General features: G+C 58.6%; 1 protein-coding gene across 1 annotated transcript; it reads right to left on the bottom strand.

Moving 5' to 3' along the window:
- Positions 1 to 381: 381 nt before the first annotated feature.
- NPR2 (natriuretic peptide receptor 2) lies at positions 382 to 11,696 on the bottom strand. Its single transcript, XM_058044297.1, has 22 exons — positions 10,967 to 11,696; positions 6,032 to 6,231; positions 5,834 to 5,947; positions 5,442 to 5,577; positions 5,256 to 5,350; positions 5,040 to 5,172; positions 4,845 to 4,929; positions 4,633 to 4,753; positions 4,137 to 4,211; positions 3,897 to 3,974; positions 3,669 to 3,773; positions 3,330 to 3,401; positions 3,093 to 3,252; positions 2,864 to 3,019; positions 2,616 to 2,784; positions 2,356 to 2,502; positions 2,062 to 2,185; positions 1,865 to 1,933; positions 1,602 to 1,776; positions 1,416 to 1,514; positions 1,229 to 1,320; positions 382 to 1,060 (listed from the first exon to the last, which is right to left on the bottom strand). Exons 1-22 carry the CDS (start codon positions 11,694 to 11,696, stop codon positions 1,007 to 1,009), a joined length of 3,189 nt encoding a protein of 1,062 aa, XP_057900280.1. The 3' UTR covers positions 382 to 1,006.
- Positions 11,697 to 22,039: the final 10,343 nt, after the last annotated feature.

Below are 22,039 nucleotides of genomic sequence, written 5' to 3'. Positions count from 1 at the left end.
CGCAGGCAGGCAGTGGGTGACAGGCAGCCGTTGTTCCAGTCCCCAGGCACAGGTGTGTTCCAGTAAGAGGCGGCAGCGGGACGGCCAGAGCATGAGCTCAGAGGAACGCACTGCAGCCCTCACGCCAAAGCAAACCCACGGCAGCCCTGCCTTCCCAGCACCGCCCAAGCCCTCAACAGCCGCTCTGCGACCGCCCAGCACTGGCTCCCCATGCCCACACTCCTGCCCTGCACCGCAGACAGACCCCCAGGATACAATCTCTTGAGATGTTTCAGGCAGCTGTTGCCAGCCCAGGCTGAGTTCCATATTGGCATTCCCCCGGCCTCCCTCCCCACTCGGCCTGCTGGGGCAGAGCGAAGTAGAGGCCACAGGACAGATTGATCTGGGGAAGTTTGTATTTCAACAAAATAGTTGCAGCAAGTCCTATATTTACACCTGGAGGAGGGATGGGTATTTACATGACCTGGTGGGGTTATATACAGGGGAAAGGGAGACTGGGGAGGGGGGGAGCTGCGGCATTGAAGCCTGACCTGGCCAAGGAGTCAGTCTTGGCAGGAATCCCCATTTCCCCCCACCCCAGGGAGGGGTTGACATGGGCACAACTTCTGCTGGGGGCAAGGTACTGAAAAGAGACGGCAAAGTGCCCTGCGGGGCAGCCAGGCCCCGGAGAAGCTCAGAGCCAGCTGAGCCACAGGGGAGAGGGCAGGGGTGGCAGACCTCAGAGTGGGAGGGAATACAAGGTCTCTTGGGCTGGATGGGGGCTGGTTACCTCACTCCAGCAGAGGCAGTGGGGAAGGTGGGCTTTGCTGGTGCTGATGGAGGGGAGCAGACGGTGCTGTGGCCGCTGCCCCACCTTGCCCTGGCCCTGCTGGAGCAGGGGGGCTGCAGAGTCAGGTGGATGCAGTGTCAGGTGGATGGGGGGGTGCCGGTGCATCCTGGGGCACCGGAAAGCACTGGTGGCCCCATTGAGCTGGGGGCTCTGCCACAGCCACTGGGCTCAAATGACTTAAGGGTCTTTCCTCTCACCCAGCAGCCAGTATGTCCGCATCTTTCCCTTGCCCTGGAGGCAGAGGTGAGCAAGTTAGACCCTGCCTGCCCCTGGAGCTGCTCCTTGGGTGTCATCCCCAGCACTGAGAGCAACAAGGGATCCCAGCCCCAACCCACCTCCCCATCACATTTCCCTATGGTTGGAAGGGCTGGCACCCCAACGGCATCGCTGAGCCCTCACCTTCATTTCTACATCGCCACGTAGCTCCAGCTCAAAGCAGCCGAACTCATCCAGGACTTCTTTGGTGGCAGATGAGACATGGATCTTCAGGGCTGAGTAGCACAGAGGAGCAAGAGAGACATGGCTGGGTGCCACGGGAACAGGACACACACACCCCGTGGCTCTGGATTCAGCTGCCCTAGCTTACCCTGGCCGTTGGATTCCATGCGGGATGCGGTGTTCACCGTGTCCCCGAAGAGGCAGTACCGCGGCATCTTGAGGCCCACCACCCCAGCACAGACGGGACCTGCAGGCACAGAGGCACTCGGGGATGTTGCAGGGCGGGCAGGCGGGTGGGCAGGCACCCCCCCAGCTGGCCGGCACGGGGGCTCACCGGTGTGTATGCCGATGCGCAGGTGGAGCTGGTCGTTGGGACGGTGACGGATCTTGAAGGTTTTGACAGCCTCGAGCAGGGCCAGGGCCATACGGACAATCTCACGGGCATGCAGCTTCCCATTGCGCACCGGCAGCCCCGAGACCACCATGTAGGCATCCCCAATGGTCTCCACCTGTGGGGGCAGGGGGGGCAGGTACAACCTGGGCTCCTTGCTGTCTGCCTCACTCTGGGCGGCTGTGCTTGCTCACCACACCACTCACCTTGTAGACGTCAAAGTTGTCGATAATGGCATCAAAGCAAGTGTAGAGATCGTTCAGCAGCATCACGACCTGTATGGAACAAGGGTGTGTGTGCATTTGGGAGAGGACATGTCCCCCCAGCCCCAGGGATGGCACTGCCAGGGTGTGAGACTTCCACCAGCCCCATAGAGGTGCTGCCCCCCAAGTCCTGCTCTCACCTGCATGGGAGTGCTCTCTGCCGAGAGGGCGGTGAAGCCCACGATGTCACTGAAGTAGATGGTGACACTGTCGAAAGCCTCAGCCCGCACTGTCTCTCCACGCTTCAGCTGCTCTGCCACAGAACTGGCAAGGATAGTGGTGAGCTCCACCCCAAACCCACTGTTCCCCCTGTAACCCTTGTCCCACACCATCATGGAGAGCTGGCAAGGGACTCCATACTTGCACAGCAGCAGGGGCATGCTGAACCCACACCAACCCTCAGATCCACACACCCCCTTGTGTCCCCCTCTCACTGGGGCAGAATCTGGTAGAGGAGGTTCTCTGCCTTGCGCTTCTCCTCCAGGTAGGCCTGTGTCCTCTCTTCCACCAGCTTCTCCAGGTTGTTGGCATACTGTTCCATACGCGACAGCAAGTTGTCCAGGATGCTGGTGCTTCCCTCCCTGGTGAGGTGCAGTCACTTGGCACTGCAGGAAGATGTACCCCCCCAACCACCACCCCCATGGCTGTGCCCACTTCCACGGAGGGCCACGGCCCCCACGTGCCAACCACCCACTTGTTGAATCTACGGATGAAGATCTTGATCTGACTGAAGTCAGGGCGCTCGGCCGGCTCCTGCGCCCAGCAGCGTTCCATCAGCACTGCCAGCTCCTCGCTGTGCACCCCGATGTCGATGGAGGGCCGGAAGAAGGGCTTCTGGCTGTTGCGCACCTTCTGCACAATCTCTGCCGGGGCATGGCCAACAGTGAGCACCAGGCTTCCATGGTGGGGCAGGAGCTCCACACACGTGCTCTCGATCCTCACCTTTAGGGCTCAGGTCCATGCCCTCGATGTAGAAGGGGCCGTTGCGCAAAGCAACCTCCTGCACAATGATGCCGAAGCTGTAGACATCAGCTTTCTGCATGCCTGGGGTGGGCAGGTGTCCCTTTTGCAGCAGCTCTGGGGCTGTCCACAGCTTCTCTAGTGGGACAAAGCAATGGAGCAGTGAGACAGGGCCACCCCATCCTCCTGGTCCTCCCAGGCAGGCACTCACTGGCATAGAGTGCATGTGTGTCCTCATTGTCGCTGGGCGAGCGGAAGCTGGCCAGGCCGTAGTCGGTGATCTTCAGCACGAAGCGGCTGTCCACCACGCAGTTGGATGACTTGAGGCTGCCGTGATGGCCAATGATGCTGTTGTGCAGGAAGGCCATTCCCTGGGACAGATGGACACAGTGAAGCTCATATCCCTCAGGCACCTCTCCCCATTCCCTCACACGCCTCAGCTGGATACCTTGACAATGTCATTGATGAGGGAATAGCGGAACATCCAGTCCAGGTTGATGCTCTCGTTCTCCAGGACATCCTGCAGTAGCACATTGAGTGGACCCCACCAGGCACCCAGGTCATGGTGATGGCAGCCTCACCAAGTGCCCAGCTCGGGGGTCTGCAGCACCCACCCCCTCCCCTCCACTGGCCTCTGACACCTGCTTGGACAGCTCAGCTGTGAGCATTATTGAGAGGGCTCAGGTGGCCACCAGCATCCACAGCCCCGTCCACAACACGCAGCCTAGCTGGGTCACTAGAAATGAAATGTCTCAGTGTCACCTGCAGTGTCCCCAAGCCCCACTACCTGCAAGCTGCCCCGTGGGCAGTACTCAGTGATGATGCAGATGTTGGGGGGGTCGATGCATGCCCCGATGAAGCGGGTCAGGTGGTTGAACTGGATGTCTCGCATCTGCAGGTGAAAGTGGACCCAAGATAGTCCTGAGCTGTTGTTCCTGCTGCCTTCCCACATGCCCAGGACCAATCCCTGCACTCCCAAGCAGGTTGCCTGCCCTAGCCCAGACCCCAAACCTACATGCTTTAGCTCGAAGAGCACCTGCCGCGTCAGCTCGATGCGCTTCTTGTTGATGTGCTTAATGGCCACAACATTGCCCTGGGGTGTTTGGGAAGGGGAAAAGGTCAATGTCCACTGGATGAATTTGCAAAGGGGAGGAAAGCACCAGCGCCCTGCAGGATGGGGGTGTAGCCAGGTGGGAGCACAGCAGAGCTGGGGCATTTCAGGGGGAGGGCTCAGCTCCCTGCCTGCTGCACTGACCTTGAAGTGGCCGGTGTTGGCGAAGATCTGGTACTTGCCATGGGTGGTCATCAGGGAGCCATAGCTGGAGCCACGCTGTGGGAAGGAGGGGATTAGGGAGAGGAACCCTGGGAGGGAGGGATGACCTGCAGCAATGGAGCAGAGCAAGGACATCCAAGGTGTGCAGGGGACGGTGCAGGATGGGCTCTAAGGGTAAGGACAAGCTCTGCATGCTCTGTAGGAAAGGAGAAGGCTCCAGGATGAGGCACTGCACAGAATGTAGTACATGGACAAGGTATGTCTGTAGGGGATGGAGGGCAACACAGGGACTTGATGAAGTTTGGTGCTACGCAGAGGACTCAGGGCTGTGTAGAGGATGGATCTACTGTGGCTCTGCAGGAAATGGAAAGTCATGGCAGGGATGGATGGAATAAGTCTCTATAGGGAATGGAGAGCTATATAAGGATGACAAGGCAGCACAGGGGCAGGGTGGTGCCTCAGGGATGGCTCCTCTCACCAGGGACAAGGTGAGCCGGCTGCCTGCTGCCTTGTGGTACCGCTCAGGACTTCCAAATTGCAGCTCATCCCAGCGGATCCTCCAGAGCATGCTGGCAAGCTCCTTCTCCAGCATCAGCTTCCTGGGGGGACACATAGGGGTCAGGCCTCCATCCCCTCTGCCCTGCCTGCCCACCCACCCGCCCATCAGACAGAGGTTCCCCCAGTGCTGACCTGAAGATGAGGAAGCTGGAGATGCCAAACATGACAAAGGTGAGGCCAGTGCCCAAAGCCACGATGGCCAGCATAGAGAGGGGGGCTGCAGGCAGGAGAGGATATGTCAGGGTGGCCCAGCTGACAGCCAGACTGACATGCACGCATATGGAAGCTTGCTGGGGTCCAAGGGATGAGGGGACCCAGGACACCCACTTTTATCACAGGAGGGGTCATCCACATCAAAGACACAGGGAGGGTTGTCCAAGGGGGGAGCCCCCTTCACCCAGGGGATGGGTCGTCCCAGCCAGTGGATTTGCTTCTCCACACCCGAGTAGTGTCCCACCACCTAAGGCAGGCAGAGAGAGATGAGGCCATCCCACACCCCACCATCCCATCCCCCAACCCCAGCCAGGGGGAACCTCTCCCCACCTCATACTGCCCGGTCTTGGGGTCACTCATGGCCCATAGGTTGAAGTCAGTGTCTCGGTCATTGTTGCTGTCCATGCTCACAAGCCCTGTGACGCCTGCAGGAAAATTAAGATGCAGGTGGGATGGGGACTGAGTTCCACCACCCCCACGGCACCCCCAGCCCCGCTGTTCCCATCCCAGTGTTACCCTGGAACTTGCGGTCCCGCATCTTCTCGATGATGTGGGTGGCATTTTTCTTGGAGCCGCCCTCACGCAGAGTCTCATTCAGCACCATGGCGTACAGCAGCATGCCATCATAGAAACACCCCGCCACCAGGTTCATCTGCCGGGGGAATCTGAGCACGCCCACAGCCACACACGCAGGAGCATCCCAGAATCTTCACAGCAGCACCATGCACCCACCCACCGCCCCACCACCACTCTGGGGCCAACATGCCCCCTGCAGGGATGGCAGTGCCTGTGGCTGTTCCCTCCAGGGATGATCCCTCTCACACTGTCTGTGGCTGTGTCCCACCCTCTGCATCCTGGTGAAGTGTGAAGGGACCCCACCACCCCAGCACACAGGGGAACTCACTCACCAGGGAGTAGTTGAGCTGCACCCCAAATTTCTGCTTAGCTCGCAGGATGAGCTGGGTTTGGAATTGCTGGTACTCAGGGTTTTGGGGCTCATAGTAGGTGATCACCAGCACCATCTGCAACCAAGCACATCACCCTGGTTCACACTCTGGGGCCAGGCTGGAGAGGTTTCTGTCCCCAGGCAGGTGGGCACAGCTCACCTGGAAAGCCTCACGCAGTCCTGAGTCCTGGCCAGGGCTGTCCTGCCAGGGCTTGAAGGGGTCACGGGCAGAGTCACCCCGCAGGCTCTCCCCGAAGACATCCAGGTAGAAGAAGACGTAGTCGCCATTGGTGAGGTTCTCCTGTTGCGCCAGCTGCATGATCTGCCGCAGCATCTCTGGCGGCCCACAGAGATATACCACTGCCACAGAGAGGCAGGGGCTTCAGCGGGGCAGGGACACCCAGGCACACAGCCAGGGAAGGGGCAGGTGGGGCAGAACAGCCCCGGAGCACTGGGAGGCAGTGATAGAGCAGGCAGATGGGGCAGGGCTTGGCTCACTGCCTCCCTGCGACCCATGGCCAGACCCACAGCCCCTTCTGGCACTGACCCACTCCTGCCCCGTCAATCACCTCACACTGAAGTGGGACAGGAGAACAGGGAAAAACTTGCTGTAAATCATGAGGTGGATGCCCCAGGCACAGACCCCACACACCCTGATCCAGCAAAAGCCAGCCAGAGGATGTCTCCCCCCTGCACCAGTTTCCGTGCTGCTCCATGCCAGCCCTAGCCACGGAATCAGGGGGGCTGGAAGAGGCACTGGAGCCGTGCGCCTGAGGCCCCTGGGGAACCCGGGCTGTGGAATGGGACAAACCCATGTTTGGGTTCGTGGCCGGCTGTCTGTGCGGCAGGAATGCGCAGGTTCCCAGATTCCAGCACCTTCGGCGGCAGCTAATTGGAAACAGAGCATCTCGCCGGTGTGACCCACACGGCAAGGGGGTGCCCGGGCCCCGTCAGGACGTCCCACCTGCCCCCACCCTCTGCTGGGGGCTCGGCCAGCCCCCATGGGATGCCCACCCAAGGGCTGTGTGGGGCCGGCACGCCGCTGGCACAGGGCATCACAGGCTGCGCGGACGGGTGCCTGAAAGCGCCCGAACCCCCCGAGCAGGGGCCCTCCGTGCCCTTGCTGAGGATCCTGACACTGCCTCCTCCCTCCCCCCGGAAAACCAGGGCCCCCGCTCCAGCCAGTCTGGCTGGGAACCCGGGATTGAGCAACGGAGGAGGCGGCGGCAGCGGGTGCTGGAGGAATGTCACGCTTGGGCGCTGGCCCCGACACACAGCTCCTCTGCATGGGGCCCAGCGCCCCGGCTGGACCCGGGGAGAGGCGGCGATGGAAGCGAGGAAGGGCCGCACACCGGGAAGGGGTCCCTGCTGCTGGAAGGCACCCAGCCACGCAGGAACCCAGCCGTGGGGGCAGCAGGGCTGGCAGCATCACCCACGGGGGCAGTGAGGAATCCCCCAGGTGGGAGAAGAGGCCCAGCACAGCCACCTTGGGCACAGGGAATCCACAGCAATGTGGGGAGCTGCTTCTGGGCACGGGGGAGGGAGAAATCGCAGCACTGTGGGCTATGTGTGAGCAACAGCCTGCTTCAGGGTTTGAAATGGTTCCCTCTGAATGCTGCAATACTTCAAATAAACACTCTTGGCTTCTCCACTTTGCTAGTCCTGCATCAAGAAATGTCCCCAGATTTCTCATCCAGGGCGGGCAGCTCAGCACCTCCCCAACATGCAGAGCCTGAGGGTTCCCCTAAGGACATAGATGGGACCCTCCCCACCCCACTGCAGGCACCAAGAAAAGGGAGCCACAGGGGCAAGGGAGCCTCAACAGCTGGTAGCAGATGGTGGGACACCGCAGGCAGCCAGCCCCTGCGGCGGCAGCAAAAGCCTGCCTGGTCAAAGGCCACCAAGCAAGGGGATGGACGGCGCCTAGATGGCTCCCTGGGGACAGGCTGCATGAGCTGTGCAGAAGGAAGGGTCAATGCTTGGGGCTCTCCCTAGGCAGGCAGCTGCCTCCAGCTGGCAGCTTTCTGCACCGCCAGCAGCGCCTTAGGGGGCTCAGGCACCCCCAGGGGCCGGAAAATGGCCAAAGGCAGCCTCAGCATCACCCAGGACAAGGGGAATGAAGTTCTGCAAGGCTGGAGTGCATCCAGACCTGACTGATTTATTTAGGGGGTGTCTCTCGGATAGGCGGCAGAGTGCCAGGTCCCAGGGAAGGGGCAGGACCACGAGCATGCAGATGAGGTGGCAGAACACTGCTTGACCCCTGCATGATGTAAAATAATCCTGAAATGAGGGAAAATCCCAGGTTCAGGCAGAAAATCCCAGTTTTGAGCAGTTCCACCAGCACAGGGCACTGCAGTGCAGAGACCATGGCGCTGGCCCAGGGGGAGTGAGGGGGTGAAGACCAAATGCACTCCCCTCCAGCAGCACCACCCAGCCATCTCCCCAGGCAGGGCACCTGGGCTTTTTGCAGGCAGATGCGCCCGTAATTCTCTCAACCACAGCTCTAATTATATCAGTGCTTTTGCAAGTGGCAGGAGAGACGTGGGGCCCTGCACGTCTCCCAGGCACTGGTGAGAGGGGCAATCCCACCCCCCCTCGTGCCCGTTCATTAGACCTGTGACTGTCAAGACCAGCAGTGTTAGGGGTGCACAGAGGGGCAGGGAAGCAGCTTTCTCTAGGAAACATTCACCAAACTCCTGCCCATGACTTGGGAGAAGGAAGGTGATGCCTAGAGGGATGATACATGATGATATTGCAGGTCATGGACATGGAGGCAGCTGAGGACACTGCTTCTATCTCCCTGCCATTCCATGCAGGAGTGCCAACCCCCGGGACAGCCCAGCAAGTCTCCATTCCCTGCCCCACGCACCTGGGCTAGGATAGGAGCAACAACCATCTCTGCAGCCCAGAGCACCCAACTCTGTGGGGCCAAGTACTCAGCCCCACACCCTGGCACCACCTCTGAGCTGTGGCCAGAGAGGCCCAGACCCTCTCAACTCCCTGCCCATGCCAGGGGAATGGAACTGAATGACCTTTAACGTCCCTTTCAACCAAAGCCTTTCCATGGTCCTGTGATACTATGACTCCAGCTTAGAAAGCCCTCGGGCCTCTGCCCATGCCTGGCCTTCTCCCCCAGCAGCCACAACCCCGTGCCTGCACCCGAGGGACTGATTTCCACCGGAGTGATTTAGAGCACCAAGATGGAAATGTTGATGGGAATCACTGATTTCAGCCCTTCTCCCTGCAGAGTCCTTTGCCCTCATCCCATAACAAGCTCCAAACCCCATGGCTGGTGATGGCACAGGGAAGAGCTCCCATCCCAGTGGGGCAGCCATGGGATGCTCGCTCCATGGACTCAGCCTCACTGGCCTCAATCCTGACTGAAATCCAGTCCAGTACCCCAAAGCACCTCCCCCTGCAGCCTGGTCCTGCCCAGCCTTGGACACAAGTCCTGCTGGCCCATCTGGCTCCACTTATCCGGGCTAGATGTCCTTCCTAATGACACAGCATCTCAGAATCCATTAAGAAGCACTGCGGAGTGGCTGACTCCGGGATTGATACACCCTGCTCATCAATAATGAAAGAGCATCAGGCTGCCCTTGCTCTCCTGCTGCCTCTGTAAGCCCCTCCATTTCCTCCTGCTCCCAATATAGCTGCTCTCCTGGGGCACTCACAAGGCACCAAATTGATTTATCCCTCCATCAGCAGGGTGAGGCAATCACAGCCCCATCCTGGGGGTGCAGCAGGGACAAGGCACAGCCTGGGGTGCCCAGGTGCCACTCCGGGGGCTCTGCCTGAGCACAGCACAGCCACCTCGGTATGCTGGCACCATGGTTCTCTGGGTATATTCTCCAGAGAGCCACATCCCCTCCATCACCTTCAGCCTCCAAGGACGTGCCTGGGTCACCCTGATCCTGCTGACACGGATGGTGGGGTGCTCCCACAGGGTGCTCCTCACAGCACGTGTCCCAAGAGCTAGGGGTGTGCCCCAGCTATTGCTGGCAAAGGTTGGCTGGACTGGGGCCTAGGAGGGAGATACTGTGCCCCCTCCTCCTGCCGAATCCTGGCCCTTCCAATCACACAGGGTTTGGTCTGGGAAGGGCTGAGGTTCTCTCTTGTCCCCTGTGAACTCACCTCCTGTGCAGGTCCTGCTGCTCCTCCAGCCCCACTGTGACAAAATGTGCTCAATCCTCACTGCACCCCACAGAGAGCCTGTTTTGCCCACCCTTCCCTGTGCCCCTCATGGGTCCCACTGCGCCTCCAGCCTCTTGTTGTGCCCCACCGGGGTCCCACTCTTCCTCTGGCCCCTTGCCATGCCCTACCACAGGTGTCACTCTGCCAACTCCCTACTGCACCCCATGTGAGTCCCACCAGATCCGTGTTCCCTTGCCATGCCTCACACAGGCGCCATTTTGCTCTCGACCCCTCTCAAGTCCCACTGTGTCCTCAGACCCTCATGGTGCCCCACAAAGGTGCCACTGCCTCCTTGCACTGCTGCTGCACCCCACACGATCACACTCTGTTCCCATCCCCTTGCTGTGCCCCACACGTGTCTCACTGCCCTCTCAGACACTGCTGTGCCCTGTATGGATCTCCATTGCCCTCCCGTCCCTTATCGTGTCCCGAACAGGTCCCACTGCCACCTCTGGTCCCTTTTTGTGCCGCACATGCATCCCACTGTATTCCCAGCCCTTTGCTGTGTTCTGCAGCGGTCCCGCTGTATCCCCATCCCCTCTCTGTGCCCCAGATGTGTCCTGCTGCTCCCTTAACCCCTTGCTGTACTCTACATGTCATCCACAGTACCCCAGTGCCCTTGCTGCACCCCATCCTTCCCCCTGCTGTGCCCCAGACAGGTCCAATGTCCCTCACCGTGCCGCCCACAGATCCCATCTCACCCTCAGCCCCTCGCTGTGCCCCGCGGAGGATTTTGCCTCCCCCCTCCAAGCCCTACGCAGATCTCCCGACGGGAGCCTCCTCTGCTCTCCTTTCCTCCTCCCACTCCCACTCCGCCGCCCCCGCTCCGCGGGCGCTCAGCCCGTTCCCGCCCGTGGTCACGGTGTCCCCCCCGCACCCCACGCCGCGCCACCCCACGCACCGCGCCCGTTGGCTTTGATGAAGTGGACGGCGGTGTCGGGGCCGCCCTCCTCGGGGGAGTAGATGTGGACGGTGACGGTGAGGTTGTTGCCATCCTGCAGCTCCTGGTAGACACCCTCGACGGTGAAGTAGTAGGGTCGGTCGTCGGTCTTGCGGTCCACGTAGAGGAGCACCGCGCGGGCGCTCCAGTTGAAGTGCGCGTGGAGGTGGGAGACGAAGGCGCCCAGTTTGGGTGCCGAGGGCCCGGTGCGCACCGTCGTGCTGTAGTGCTCCCGTTTGCGGCTGAAACCCGCGGCCACCGCCCCGCCGGTGATGAGGGGCAGCCGCCAGTGAGAGGCGAAGCGCCCCACGGACGCGGCGGGGTACACGCAGCCCGGCCCGAACAGCACGTCGGGGTCGTGGTAGAGCTTCAGGTCCACGGCGTTGAGCGGTGCCACGTACTCGGAGCAGGCGCCCTCCAGCTCCGAGCTCATGAACTCGACGCGCACCGAGAAGGGCCGCGGCAGCAACGGCGGCTCGCCCCGCTCCAGCGCTTCCAGCGCCAGGCTGAGCGCCGGACCCACGCGCGGCCAAGCCCACGCGTAGCTCACGTTGCGCTCCGGCAGCACCACCGCCACTGTCAAGTTGGCGGGCGCCCCGTCGGGGGTCGCCGCCCGCCGCCCCGCGCCCGTCGGTACCGGCAGCAGCGCCAGCAGCAGCGCCAGCAGCGGCAGCGGCAGCGGCGGAGCCATGGGCCGCGCTGGCTCCTCCGCCCCGGCCGCCGCCCGCCGCTCCGGCGCCCCCGCCGCGCCCCCGCCCCGCCGACCGCCACCGACCGCCCTCCCCCGGGGGGGCGGCGCCGCCGGTCCCCGCCCGGCCGGCCGGGCACGGGGATGGGGATGGGCGGCACCGCGCCGGGGCGGGGGGCGGTGTCCCCGGAGAGGGGGGGCAGGGGTGGGGCTAGCGGGGAGCGGGGCGCTGCTCGGGGGGGTGGGGGGATGGCGGGGGTTCGGCGTCTCTGCCTTCCAGGCTGGCGAAGATTCCCTGGGGGGGTCAGAGACCGCGGTGCCCGGGGCCGGCGGCCCCTGGATGGCAGGGACAGAGGGAGGGGGGGCCGTGTTTTAGGGGTCCGGGAGGGGCATCCGCGCTCGGGGTGTCCCCAGTGGGTGGAGGAGCGAGGGAGGTGTGCTTTGGTTCTGGGGAGGTGCAGTGAGGGGCAATCGGAGCAGAGGGCAGGGGACTGGGATGCTCGGCTGCTGGCGGAGGGATTGGGGACGGGCTCGGGGGATTAAGGGAGGGAAGTCCCCAAAGCCGGCGGCTCCCAGTGGCCAGGGATTGAACAGGGGGTACGTGGGATCTAGGGTCTGTGAGGGGAATCAGGGAGGGGGCATTAGGATTTGGAGTGTCCCCACTGGGTGGGGGGCTGAGAAAGAGGTACCTGGCTTCGGGAGCTGCAGTGAGAGAGCATCCAGGTTCTAGGTTACCCCAGTGACTACGGACTGGGGAGGGGATGTCTCAGGCTGGGGATCCCCAGGGTTTGGGAAAGTCAGTGAGGTGCGGGGGATGTGCATGATGGGGGAAAGGGGTACCCTGGGGAGGGATGTGAGGATGTGAAGGGATACATGGCTCTGGGATACAGCCAGCTGGAAGGGGAGGAAATATCCTGAGTGTGAGTGTCCTTACAAAGGAGTTTTGGGAGGTCTTAAGCTGTCGGATAAAGGAGGAATCTGAGGAGGGGCTGCCCGGGATCTGGCTGCCTCCCTTGTGGGGGCTCCTAGTGCTTTGGCAGTGGGTGTCTCCCCTGGGGGAAGGGTAGGAGGTTGGAGATGTCCTCGAGGATTTGGGATGCAGGGAGGCACCTGGGGAGTTGGACCTTGAGAGCTGGGATGCCCTGGGGAGCCAGCCGTCCACGACACCCGGTGTGTTTGTCCAGCAGTGTAGGGTGCCCTGGAACCCGTCCCACAGGGACCTGATGGGGCAGGGGAGCTGAGGGCAGGGGCTGGCAGGGGGCTGGATGACACGGGCATGTCACCACAGCTGTCACTGCAGATTTTGGGGCTTCAGCCCCTCTGCCATGGGACACGGGCCTGTGGGGTGGTGGGTAGGAGGGTGGATGTATACGAGTGGAGCACAGGGGAGCGCTCGGGGTGCAATGAGCATTGCACAAGCCCCCGTGGCGCCCTGGGTCTGGGATAACGCAGGCAGAGCGGGGCTGCCGGTCCTCCCGGGGATCTGGGAAGGACCTAAGGGGATGTCATGGACTGCCATGGGGGACACAGAGGTGCCGAGCGTTTGTTTGCAGGGCGCCTCGGTGGGGCAAGGGGGGCTCGGCGGAGGCAGCATGCCTGCGGTGCATTCCTGGCATTCCCAGCCTGCTGCCTGCTCCCGTCGGGCGGGGGTGGGGGGCGATAGAGACTGGAGGGGGGTGTTGGGGGTGGTGCCAGCCCCCTCCCCACGGCTCAGAGCTGTGTGAGGCGGGATGCTTGTGTGTGGCAGCACGGGGGAGCGCGCTGGGTGCCCGGCGGCCCCGGAGGTCTTGCCGGTGCCACTGGCCCTTCAAGGTCCTGTGTGGTTCAGATGCTGCGGGATGCTGCGCTGAGCGGCGGGCAGGGTGTCGCTGTCCTCTCTGGGATTTTGGGGCAGGCCACCAGAGCAGAGCAGCACCGCGGGCATGGGTGCTTCCACCTCTGGGGTTGCCAGGAATCACGGTCCCTCTCGCTGTCCCTGCCCTTCACACTGCAGGTGTCGCCACCAGCGGAGATGCTCGCGGGGTCACGGAGCTCGGCTCCCCGGCTCGGCACAACCCGAGACCAAGAGATTGCATTGCCGGCTATAAATATCTCGGTCCGGTGTGGTACGGAGCTGGCAGGGGAGCCTGAGCCGAAGGACAGTGAAATCCAACCGACAGCGATTACATCCAGAAATGAGAAGCTGGAAAGATCTGGAAGAGCTTCCCCATGGAGTGTGGGGCTGGACATGGTGCTGGGGGGGCGATGGTCGCACTGGAGAGCACAGTGCCAGCGAAATCGCCCCTGCTCACGGGGCACAGATGGTGGCACCCCTTGTACCCTGCCGTGTCCCCAGAGCAGCGCGGTGCCTCCTGTCCTGGGGCTCCGGTGGCACAGGCCGCGGGCCAAGGGGACACAGAGGGGCTGACAAGAGACTGAGTGGGAAAAGCCTCCGCAGCGAGCGCTCCGGGAGGGGGTGCTGCTCCCGCAGGAGCTGCGGCAGGCGGGATGCCGCAAGCGGAGAGACGACTCTGGTAAAACAAAATAGAGATATGGGGGAGAAAAGCAGAGAGGGTGGAGGGAACCAGGGAGAAGCCGGTGGGAATTCGCTTATGGAGCGATGGGGAGCGTGAGATGCCCCTGATGGGGAATGTGGGGGCGGCGGGACCCCGGGTGTGCACGTGGGAGCCACCAGAGGGGGCCCGGCCACTGCCGGGGGGACAGCACAGGGACACCGTGGGGACAGCGCGGGGACAGCACACACACAACATACACACCCCATACACACCCCATACACACCCCATACACACCCCATACACACCCCATACACACACCCCATACACACCCCATACACACACACCATACACACCCCATACACACACCCCATACACACCCCATACACACCCCATACACACCCCATACACACCCCATACACACACCCCATACACACCCCATACACACCCCATACACACACCATACACACACTGTACACACACCATACACACCCCATACACACCCCATACACACCCCATACACACACCCCGTACACACACCATACACACACCATACACACCCCATACACACCCCATACACACCCCATACACACACCCCGTACACACACCATACACACACCCCATACACACCCCATACACACCCCATACACACACCCCATACACACCCCATACACACCCCATACACACCCCATACACACCCCATACACACCCCATACACACACCGTACACACACTGTACACACACCATACACACCCCATACACACCCCATACACACACCATACACACCCCATACACACCCCATACACACCCCATACACACACCCCGTACACACACCATACACACACCCCATACACACCCCATACACACCCCATACACACACACCATACACACACACCATACACACACACCATATACACCCCATACACACCCCATACACACCCCATACACACACCGTACACACACTGTACACACACCATACACACCCCATACACACCCCATACACACACCATACACACCCCATACACACCCCATACACACACCATACACACCCCATACACACACCATACACACACCCCATACACACCCCATACACACCCCATACACACCCCATACACACCCCATACACACACCATACACACACACCATACACACACACCATATACACCCCATACACACCCCATACACACCCCATACACACACCATACACACACTGTACACACACCATACACACACACCATATACACCCCATACACACACCCCATACACACACCATACACACACCATACACACACACCATACACACACCATACACACCCCATACACACCCCATACACACACCATACACACACACCATACACACACTGTACACACACCGTATACGCCCCATACACACACCATACACACACCCCATACACACACTGTACACACGCCCCATACACACACCATACACACACCCCATACACACACCATACACACACACCATACACACACTGTACACACACCCCATACACACACCATACACACACTATATACACTCCATACATACACCATACACATAGACTTACCATACCTTAGGCTTTTTTCTCGCTCCATTGCATATTCCCTGTCCCATGGTCTCACACTAAGTTTTACTGGCATCCCGCACCTTGGGATGATAATTTTCCCTTGCTCTGGGCTACTCCCAGAACCCTGCTCCTGGTGCCTGCAGTGGTGCATGGCTATCTGTGGTGGTCCATGGTGCCCCACTGAGGTGATGCATCCCCCCTTTTCCAGGCTGCACTGAGATCTGAGAAATGCTCCTTAGGCCTGAGCCTTAAAAAACAGCACCTGGGCTCAGCTCTCCTTCAGTTTATCAGAAATACTCCCTGTTAATAATCCCTGCTTCCAGGAACTGCTGCTTTCTCACAGAGCTCCTGGGTTTTTGATGAACAGCGCTGGCAACTGTTTTTCTTCATCCCTGAAGGGCACAATATCGCTGTTCTCAGATACCCAAAGAAAGTGCAGGCTGAAACTGTGGCAAGGATGAAACTTTGTTACAACTAAAGCCCACTCTCTTGCCAAATGAGACCCCCTGAGCCGCCCTGGACAGCAGCAGGCTGTGGCCAGCACTTCCTCTGAGTGGGGCCTCCCAGAGCCAGCAAACTCAAGCCTGCTGTACTTTGGGATCACCCAACAACGATGGATCCGGGGCTCATACCATCACTCCATGAGGCTCAGCCCTTCCCCAGTTGAGGGGATGCAAAGGCACCCAAAGTGAGCATTTCACTGACCTCTGAGGGGGATTTTTCACAGGTACCTTGCTTGCACTGTCTTTTTGTCCGTGTGCATGCCTCTCCCAGGCTGTAGCAAATCTGGGAGAAATGCTGCTCTCTTAGGCGTTTAAGTACCTCAGATCTAAGTAACTTAGGCCTGTAAGCAAGATTAAGTCAAAAGTTACAAGCTAAGTTAAAGGCTGCTAAAGTGTTCTTTTGCTAAATTGTTAAGTTTAAGTTACATAGGTTAGATGCTGTTAAGTGTTATTTCCCTGTCAAATTGTTAAGTTACAAGTTAAGTGTGAGCGCTGCTAAGCTTTTAGGCCACATTCCTTTTTATCCTTGCCCTCACTGGCCTTTTGTCACACACACAGACACACAGACACACACACACCTAAACACACACACACACAGACACACACAGACACACACAGACACACACAGACACACAGACACAAACACAGACACAGACACAGACACACACACACAGACACACACACACAGAGACACAGACACACACACACACCTAAACACACACACACACACCTAAACACACACACAGACACACACACACACACACACACACAGACACACACAGACACACACAGACAGACACAAACACAGACACAGACACAGACACAGACACACACACACAGACACACAAACACACACAGAGACACACACACAGACACACACACCTAAACACACACAGACACAGACACAGACACAGACACACACACACACACACACACACATACACACACTCCTAGATGGTTCTTGGTTCATGTCTGTTTTGATTGCCTGGATTTTGTTTGTTGTTCCTTTTTTTCTCCTCAACATGCCTTAACTGTCTCGTAAGTGAATCTTGCCAATGAACATTGTTGTGCTGCCACTTAATATTAAATTTGGTTTTTGCTGATACCCTTGTCAGTGATTTTTTAAGTGATCTCAAACACTTGTTAGTGTTAGTGTTTGAGATATGTTGGTCCTAGGACTGCTCCAGATCATGATGGGCACCAAGGGCACAGCTATACTTGTCTGCCCTGGGGGGCTCACACCTCTGAGAGTCCAGTCTTCTTTTCCATGTTCCCCTGGCAAGCACAACCAAGCCCCTGGTCCCCAGAGATGACAATTATTTTTCCACCTCCTGGTGTGCAGCAGCACAAGGCCATGGGCCTTGCCAATCTCCTTCACCTCCATGGTGAAAGTGGAGCCAGAAGCCTGCCAGCCTCAGGAGGTGGCTGTAAAGAGCGTGGCAGGCATCATGAGTGAGTGCCTGCAGCACAGTCCTCACTGCCAGGGCCAGGAGGAGCTGTGCCGACACTGCTGTGCCAGGGCACAAACAGCACTGGGTCACAGTGAGGGCTGGCATGGATGGCAGCAGCCCCTTCCTGCTGGAGGCTGCGTGGAAAGAGGGCAGGGATGGAGAAGGCACCGCTGGTGACTCGCCTTTCTACTCGAGTGCGGGTCAGGCTTCTGCTGGGGTCTCTATTGCCAGTGCTCACATTGCCACCATCCCAAATGGGAGGGTAGCACCTTCAGAAGGTCAGAGAGGCTTTGACCACGTGGGCACAGAGCACCCAACACTGGTGCAGATAGATGGGGTGACCTTTCCACATATGGGCTTCCTGTGCTTCTGCTGTCCAGGGAGTCTGAAGGGCTCCTTGTTCGGATTTGAAGTTAGTGTGCCAGTAATAGAAAAAATAGAGCAAAGGCAAATATTTTAAAGGGAAAATTGTGGATGAATGTGGCAGCTGTGTCACCTCCCTGGTTCAGGACAAGGGTTGTCACTGTGTGTCTGTGGAGAGAGCCCCTGGAAGCCACACCTCTCTGTGCCCCAGACCCATGGTGGGACCCTAGGAGTGTCCTTTCAGGGCACTAGGACAGGAAGTGTCACCCATTAACCCCTTCAGGTGGGTGCTGCCTGTGCAAGCCAGAGACAGTTCCTACAGTGCTTTCCCCTCCAACTTCTCTGGGATCCCCAGACTGAGTATGTGGGGTCTCAGTCCCATGCCTGTGCAATCTCTTCCACCATGAAGCCACCAGCCATTCATGGCTTTTCCTGCAGAGTGTTCCTAGAACAGGCTATCGCCTCAGCATGGCCCTGTTGGTGGCAGTAAAACAGCCAATGCACTGTGCAGGGGAATCTCTCTTTCAGATACCATAGCAAGGCCAGAGATCTGCAGGATGCATCCAGGACACAGAAAGCCTCAGGGTCTCCTGGGGCTCTCCCCGTCCCTGCATCCCAATGAAGCAATGTGCCCAGGACTAGTCCCCTGTGGATCCTCATCATGTTCCAAGCCATTTATATGTTGAGGTCAGCGCTGGTGGCACGACACTGCTACAGCAACTCCTCCAAAATGAGGGGCTTGGACCATTGACCTCCCTGGCAAGTCCTCAGGCCAACAAGTGCCTGGCATTTTTTGGCTGGTGCGGTTTCTGCGTGGCCTAGGAATGATCTCCTAGGGTTATTTCTGACTCACAGGACAGGAAACATTTCGGGGTTTAAGCCAAGCTGAATAATATGCTCATTTCCTTGTGCCGACTACAAAGCACCTGCTCCAGGGGATTTATGGAGTGCCGGCCTCTCGCAGGCACTGTGCGGCTGCCTGCCCGGATGTTTTTATTTTCCTGGTATGGCCAGCAAGTGCCAAGGCCTGTTTTCCTAAACACCCTGTGACCTCCTGGCACGTTTCTTTGAGGGGAGCCCAGGCAGAGCCACGGGCTGCAGCACACCCGTGCTGGGATATCCAGGGTGCTGAAGAGCCAGGGTGGATGCCAGCACCCTGCCAGGGCTGAGGGCAGCAGGAATGCGTGGCCAACCCACTGATGCCAAAACCCGGTGCCCTGAAAGGAGACTCCTAGGGTCCCACCATGGGTCTGGGGCACAGAGAGGTGTGGCTTCTAGAGGCTCTCCCCACGGACACACAGAGACAACACTTGTCCTGAACCAGGGAGGTGACACAGCTGACACATTCATGCAGGGCAGCCACAGCCATGATAAACGACCTGGGAAAGTCCCAATGGAATGGAACACGGGCATGAGCAATGAGCAAGGGAGGATGAGACCATGTGAGAGAGGGCAGGAGGGCACGAGTGAGCCCCAGCGTGGGAGTGCTCAGGACACAGGGCCCACCCTGTGACTGGGGACCTGCAGACACCATCCCACAGCAGGTCCTGTCCCACAGCAGGGAACTCACACACCTCCCCCAGCCAGGGTTGCAGAGCCCTGTGAAGTGCTGTGCCTAGCCTCTAGGGTCACAACACCTCTTCCTGCAAGGAGGGTCAGGGTGTTGAGATCAGGGACATGCATGGAAGACACAAGGCATGCCAGCATGCATTGCAGCCCATGCTTCTCCACCTGCACAGAGCTTCACCTAGCAGGCAGCCAGTCTGCAGAGTAAGGTGACATCAATTTTTTTCTCACATCTCCTCTATTTTGTCCCCTTTTTGGAGCAACAGTCCCATTGCTGGTGGGGCTGTACTCCAGCCTCTGTGAGCTGTCCCATCTGGCTCGCCAGCTGTGGGATGAAGGATGCCATGAGCCAGCTGTCATTCCCTGTCTAGCCCTTTGTCTTCCCTTCCCAGCTCCTGACTGCCTATCTCTTCCTCACCCCTCTGCTCACCCCTCCCCAGGGTCTGGCCATGCCAGCAAGCAGTGAGCATTCATGAATGGTCATCACTCAGAGCTAGCATCTACCTGCACCTGCCCTGGTGCCTTGGGTACTCTGGTGCTTGAAACATCCTCAAGATGCTGGGCAAGGAAAGGTCTCCACATTCCATGAAGAGCTGCTTCAGGGTCCACAGCAGCACCAATGCAGTTTAGTCCAGTGATAAACTGGGGTTGTGGATTTTTTTGTTTGTTTTGGGGTTTCTTGTTTGTTTTTTTTTTTTTTTTTTTGGTTTTTTTTTTTTTTTTTTTGGTTTTTTTTTTTTTTTCAAAGAGAAAATAAAATAGCTTTGGGGACCAGGAGCCAAGATCCCCAGTGCCTAAAACAGCAATCACAGCACTTCCTTGGATTTATGGTGTTTGCTTTTTGCTTTCACAATGCCAGCCGGGATCCTGTTTGCTTCCTGCTCTGCAGCTGCAGCTCCAGCTGAAGGCTCAGGAGATTCAGGTTTTATAACCCTCCTGGACTCTGCTGATGGCAACTGGTCCAGCATCAATTATTACCCCCTGAGCCTCCTGTGGTGCTGGGGTGGGCTGTTGCCACCTCACCCCAGTACCCTTGGCTTGGGTGCTCTTCCTTCCCCATCCATGGGGTCCCATCCCTGGCACTGGGCATTCTGCTGCTCTGCAGAGGCATTGCTAGGAGAGGAGGCCAGCAAAGCTGCGTCCCTGGCAGGGTGCAGCACCCAGCTTTTCTCAGACACAGCTACAGTTGGAGAACCAGGCCAGGCAGGAGAGCTGGGTCCTGCTGGGAGGATGCTGAGACATGGATTTGACCTTCTGCAGGATCCTGGGATACTCAAAGGTGGTGACTGCTCCTCACTGGCACACACGTAGACAGGCAGTGATCCCTTCTGTTGGGCTGTGTCTGGTAAATCAAAGGCACTGAACTTCTAGAGAGGCACTCCTTCCAGCCCCTTTATCCTTTCTGTGGTTCTTCCCCAGGTCCCAGTTGTTCCCTAAGATGTGAGACCAAAAGCAGCTGCTTTCCTTCAGTCTCTGCAGCAAAGCCTCCTCCAGGCTGGCACAGCAGGAGAAGGTGTCAGCTCCTCCTGCCACAGTACCCTCAAGAGCCCAGGCAGAAGCTCTGAAACAACAAGTCCAATTGCAATTATTGCTTTCCAAATTATGAGCTCTCTTCTGTTCAACCTGGACCAAAATGTTCTGGATCACCCATGGGGTTGTGTGTGCTGGGGACAGGTGGGTGCCCAGGAATGCAGAAGTGGGGCAAGGAAAGTGGTCAGGAGGGGGAATAGCAGGATCAACAGGCTATGGGGGACCACCAGCCCCTTTCTTTATGCACAGACACAGTGTGGATGGTGCTCCACTGCCCTGCTCCCTCTGCAGCGTGCCAAGAGATGTCCTGACACTCCTCTATTTCTCTGCATTTTCCCAGCAAAGCACTTTGATGAAAAACCCAATAGCCATGAATGGACTCGTAGCTCTAACTCTCTATTTAATGAACTGTAATGGCCACAGAAATCCTGAGAATGCCTCTCCATGTCCCTGATGGAGCAGGGGCAATGCCCTTCCCCCCAGCCAAGAGATGATGTTGCCCCAGGTTTTGAGCAGTCTTCTGGAAGCCTGTCCAAATCCTGTGGGCCTCTCAGTGAAACCCACCATTTCTTTTTTGTAACATTTGCTGTTCTTGTTGATGAAACAATGATGGATTATTTCATTGCAGTTACTAGCGTGCCAGACTTCTTTTTCCAAACACACAATAGGAATATTAATTAACTGCTCTGACGATGAACACTTTTATCCTCCTTATATAGTAACAACTCTGCACCAAAGGGCAAGTTCCATTTGTCACTGATACACTCCACCATCCTGGCTCACGGCCCAGCGGTCAGCAGGGCATGCCCAGCATTTCTCTGATTTGTTATCAGCCTTTCCTAACAGATCCCACACTCGCTGCCATCCAGCCACCCC

The sequence above is a fragment of the Melospiza georgiana genome, chromosome Z (assembly GCF_028018845.1).
Source record: "Melospiza georgiana isolate bMelGeo1 chromosome Z, bMelGeo1.pri, whole genome shotgun sequence".
Classification (NCBI taxonomy): domain Eukaryota; kingdom Metazoa; phylum Chordata; class Aves; order Passeriformes; family Passerellidae; genus Melospiza; species Melospiza georgiana.
Note: the sequence above shows the minus strand (reverse complement) of the source record. Positions and strands in the feature narration are given on the sequence as shown.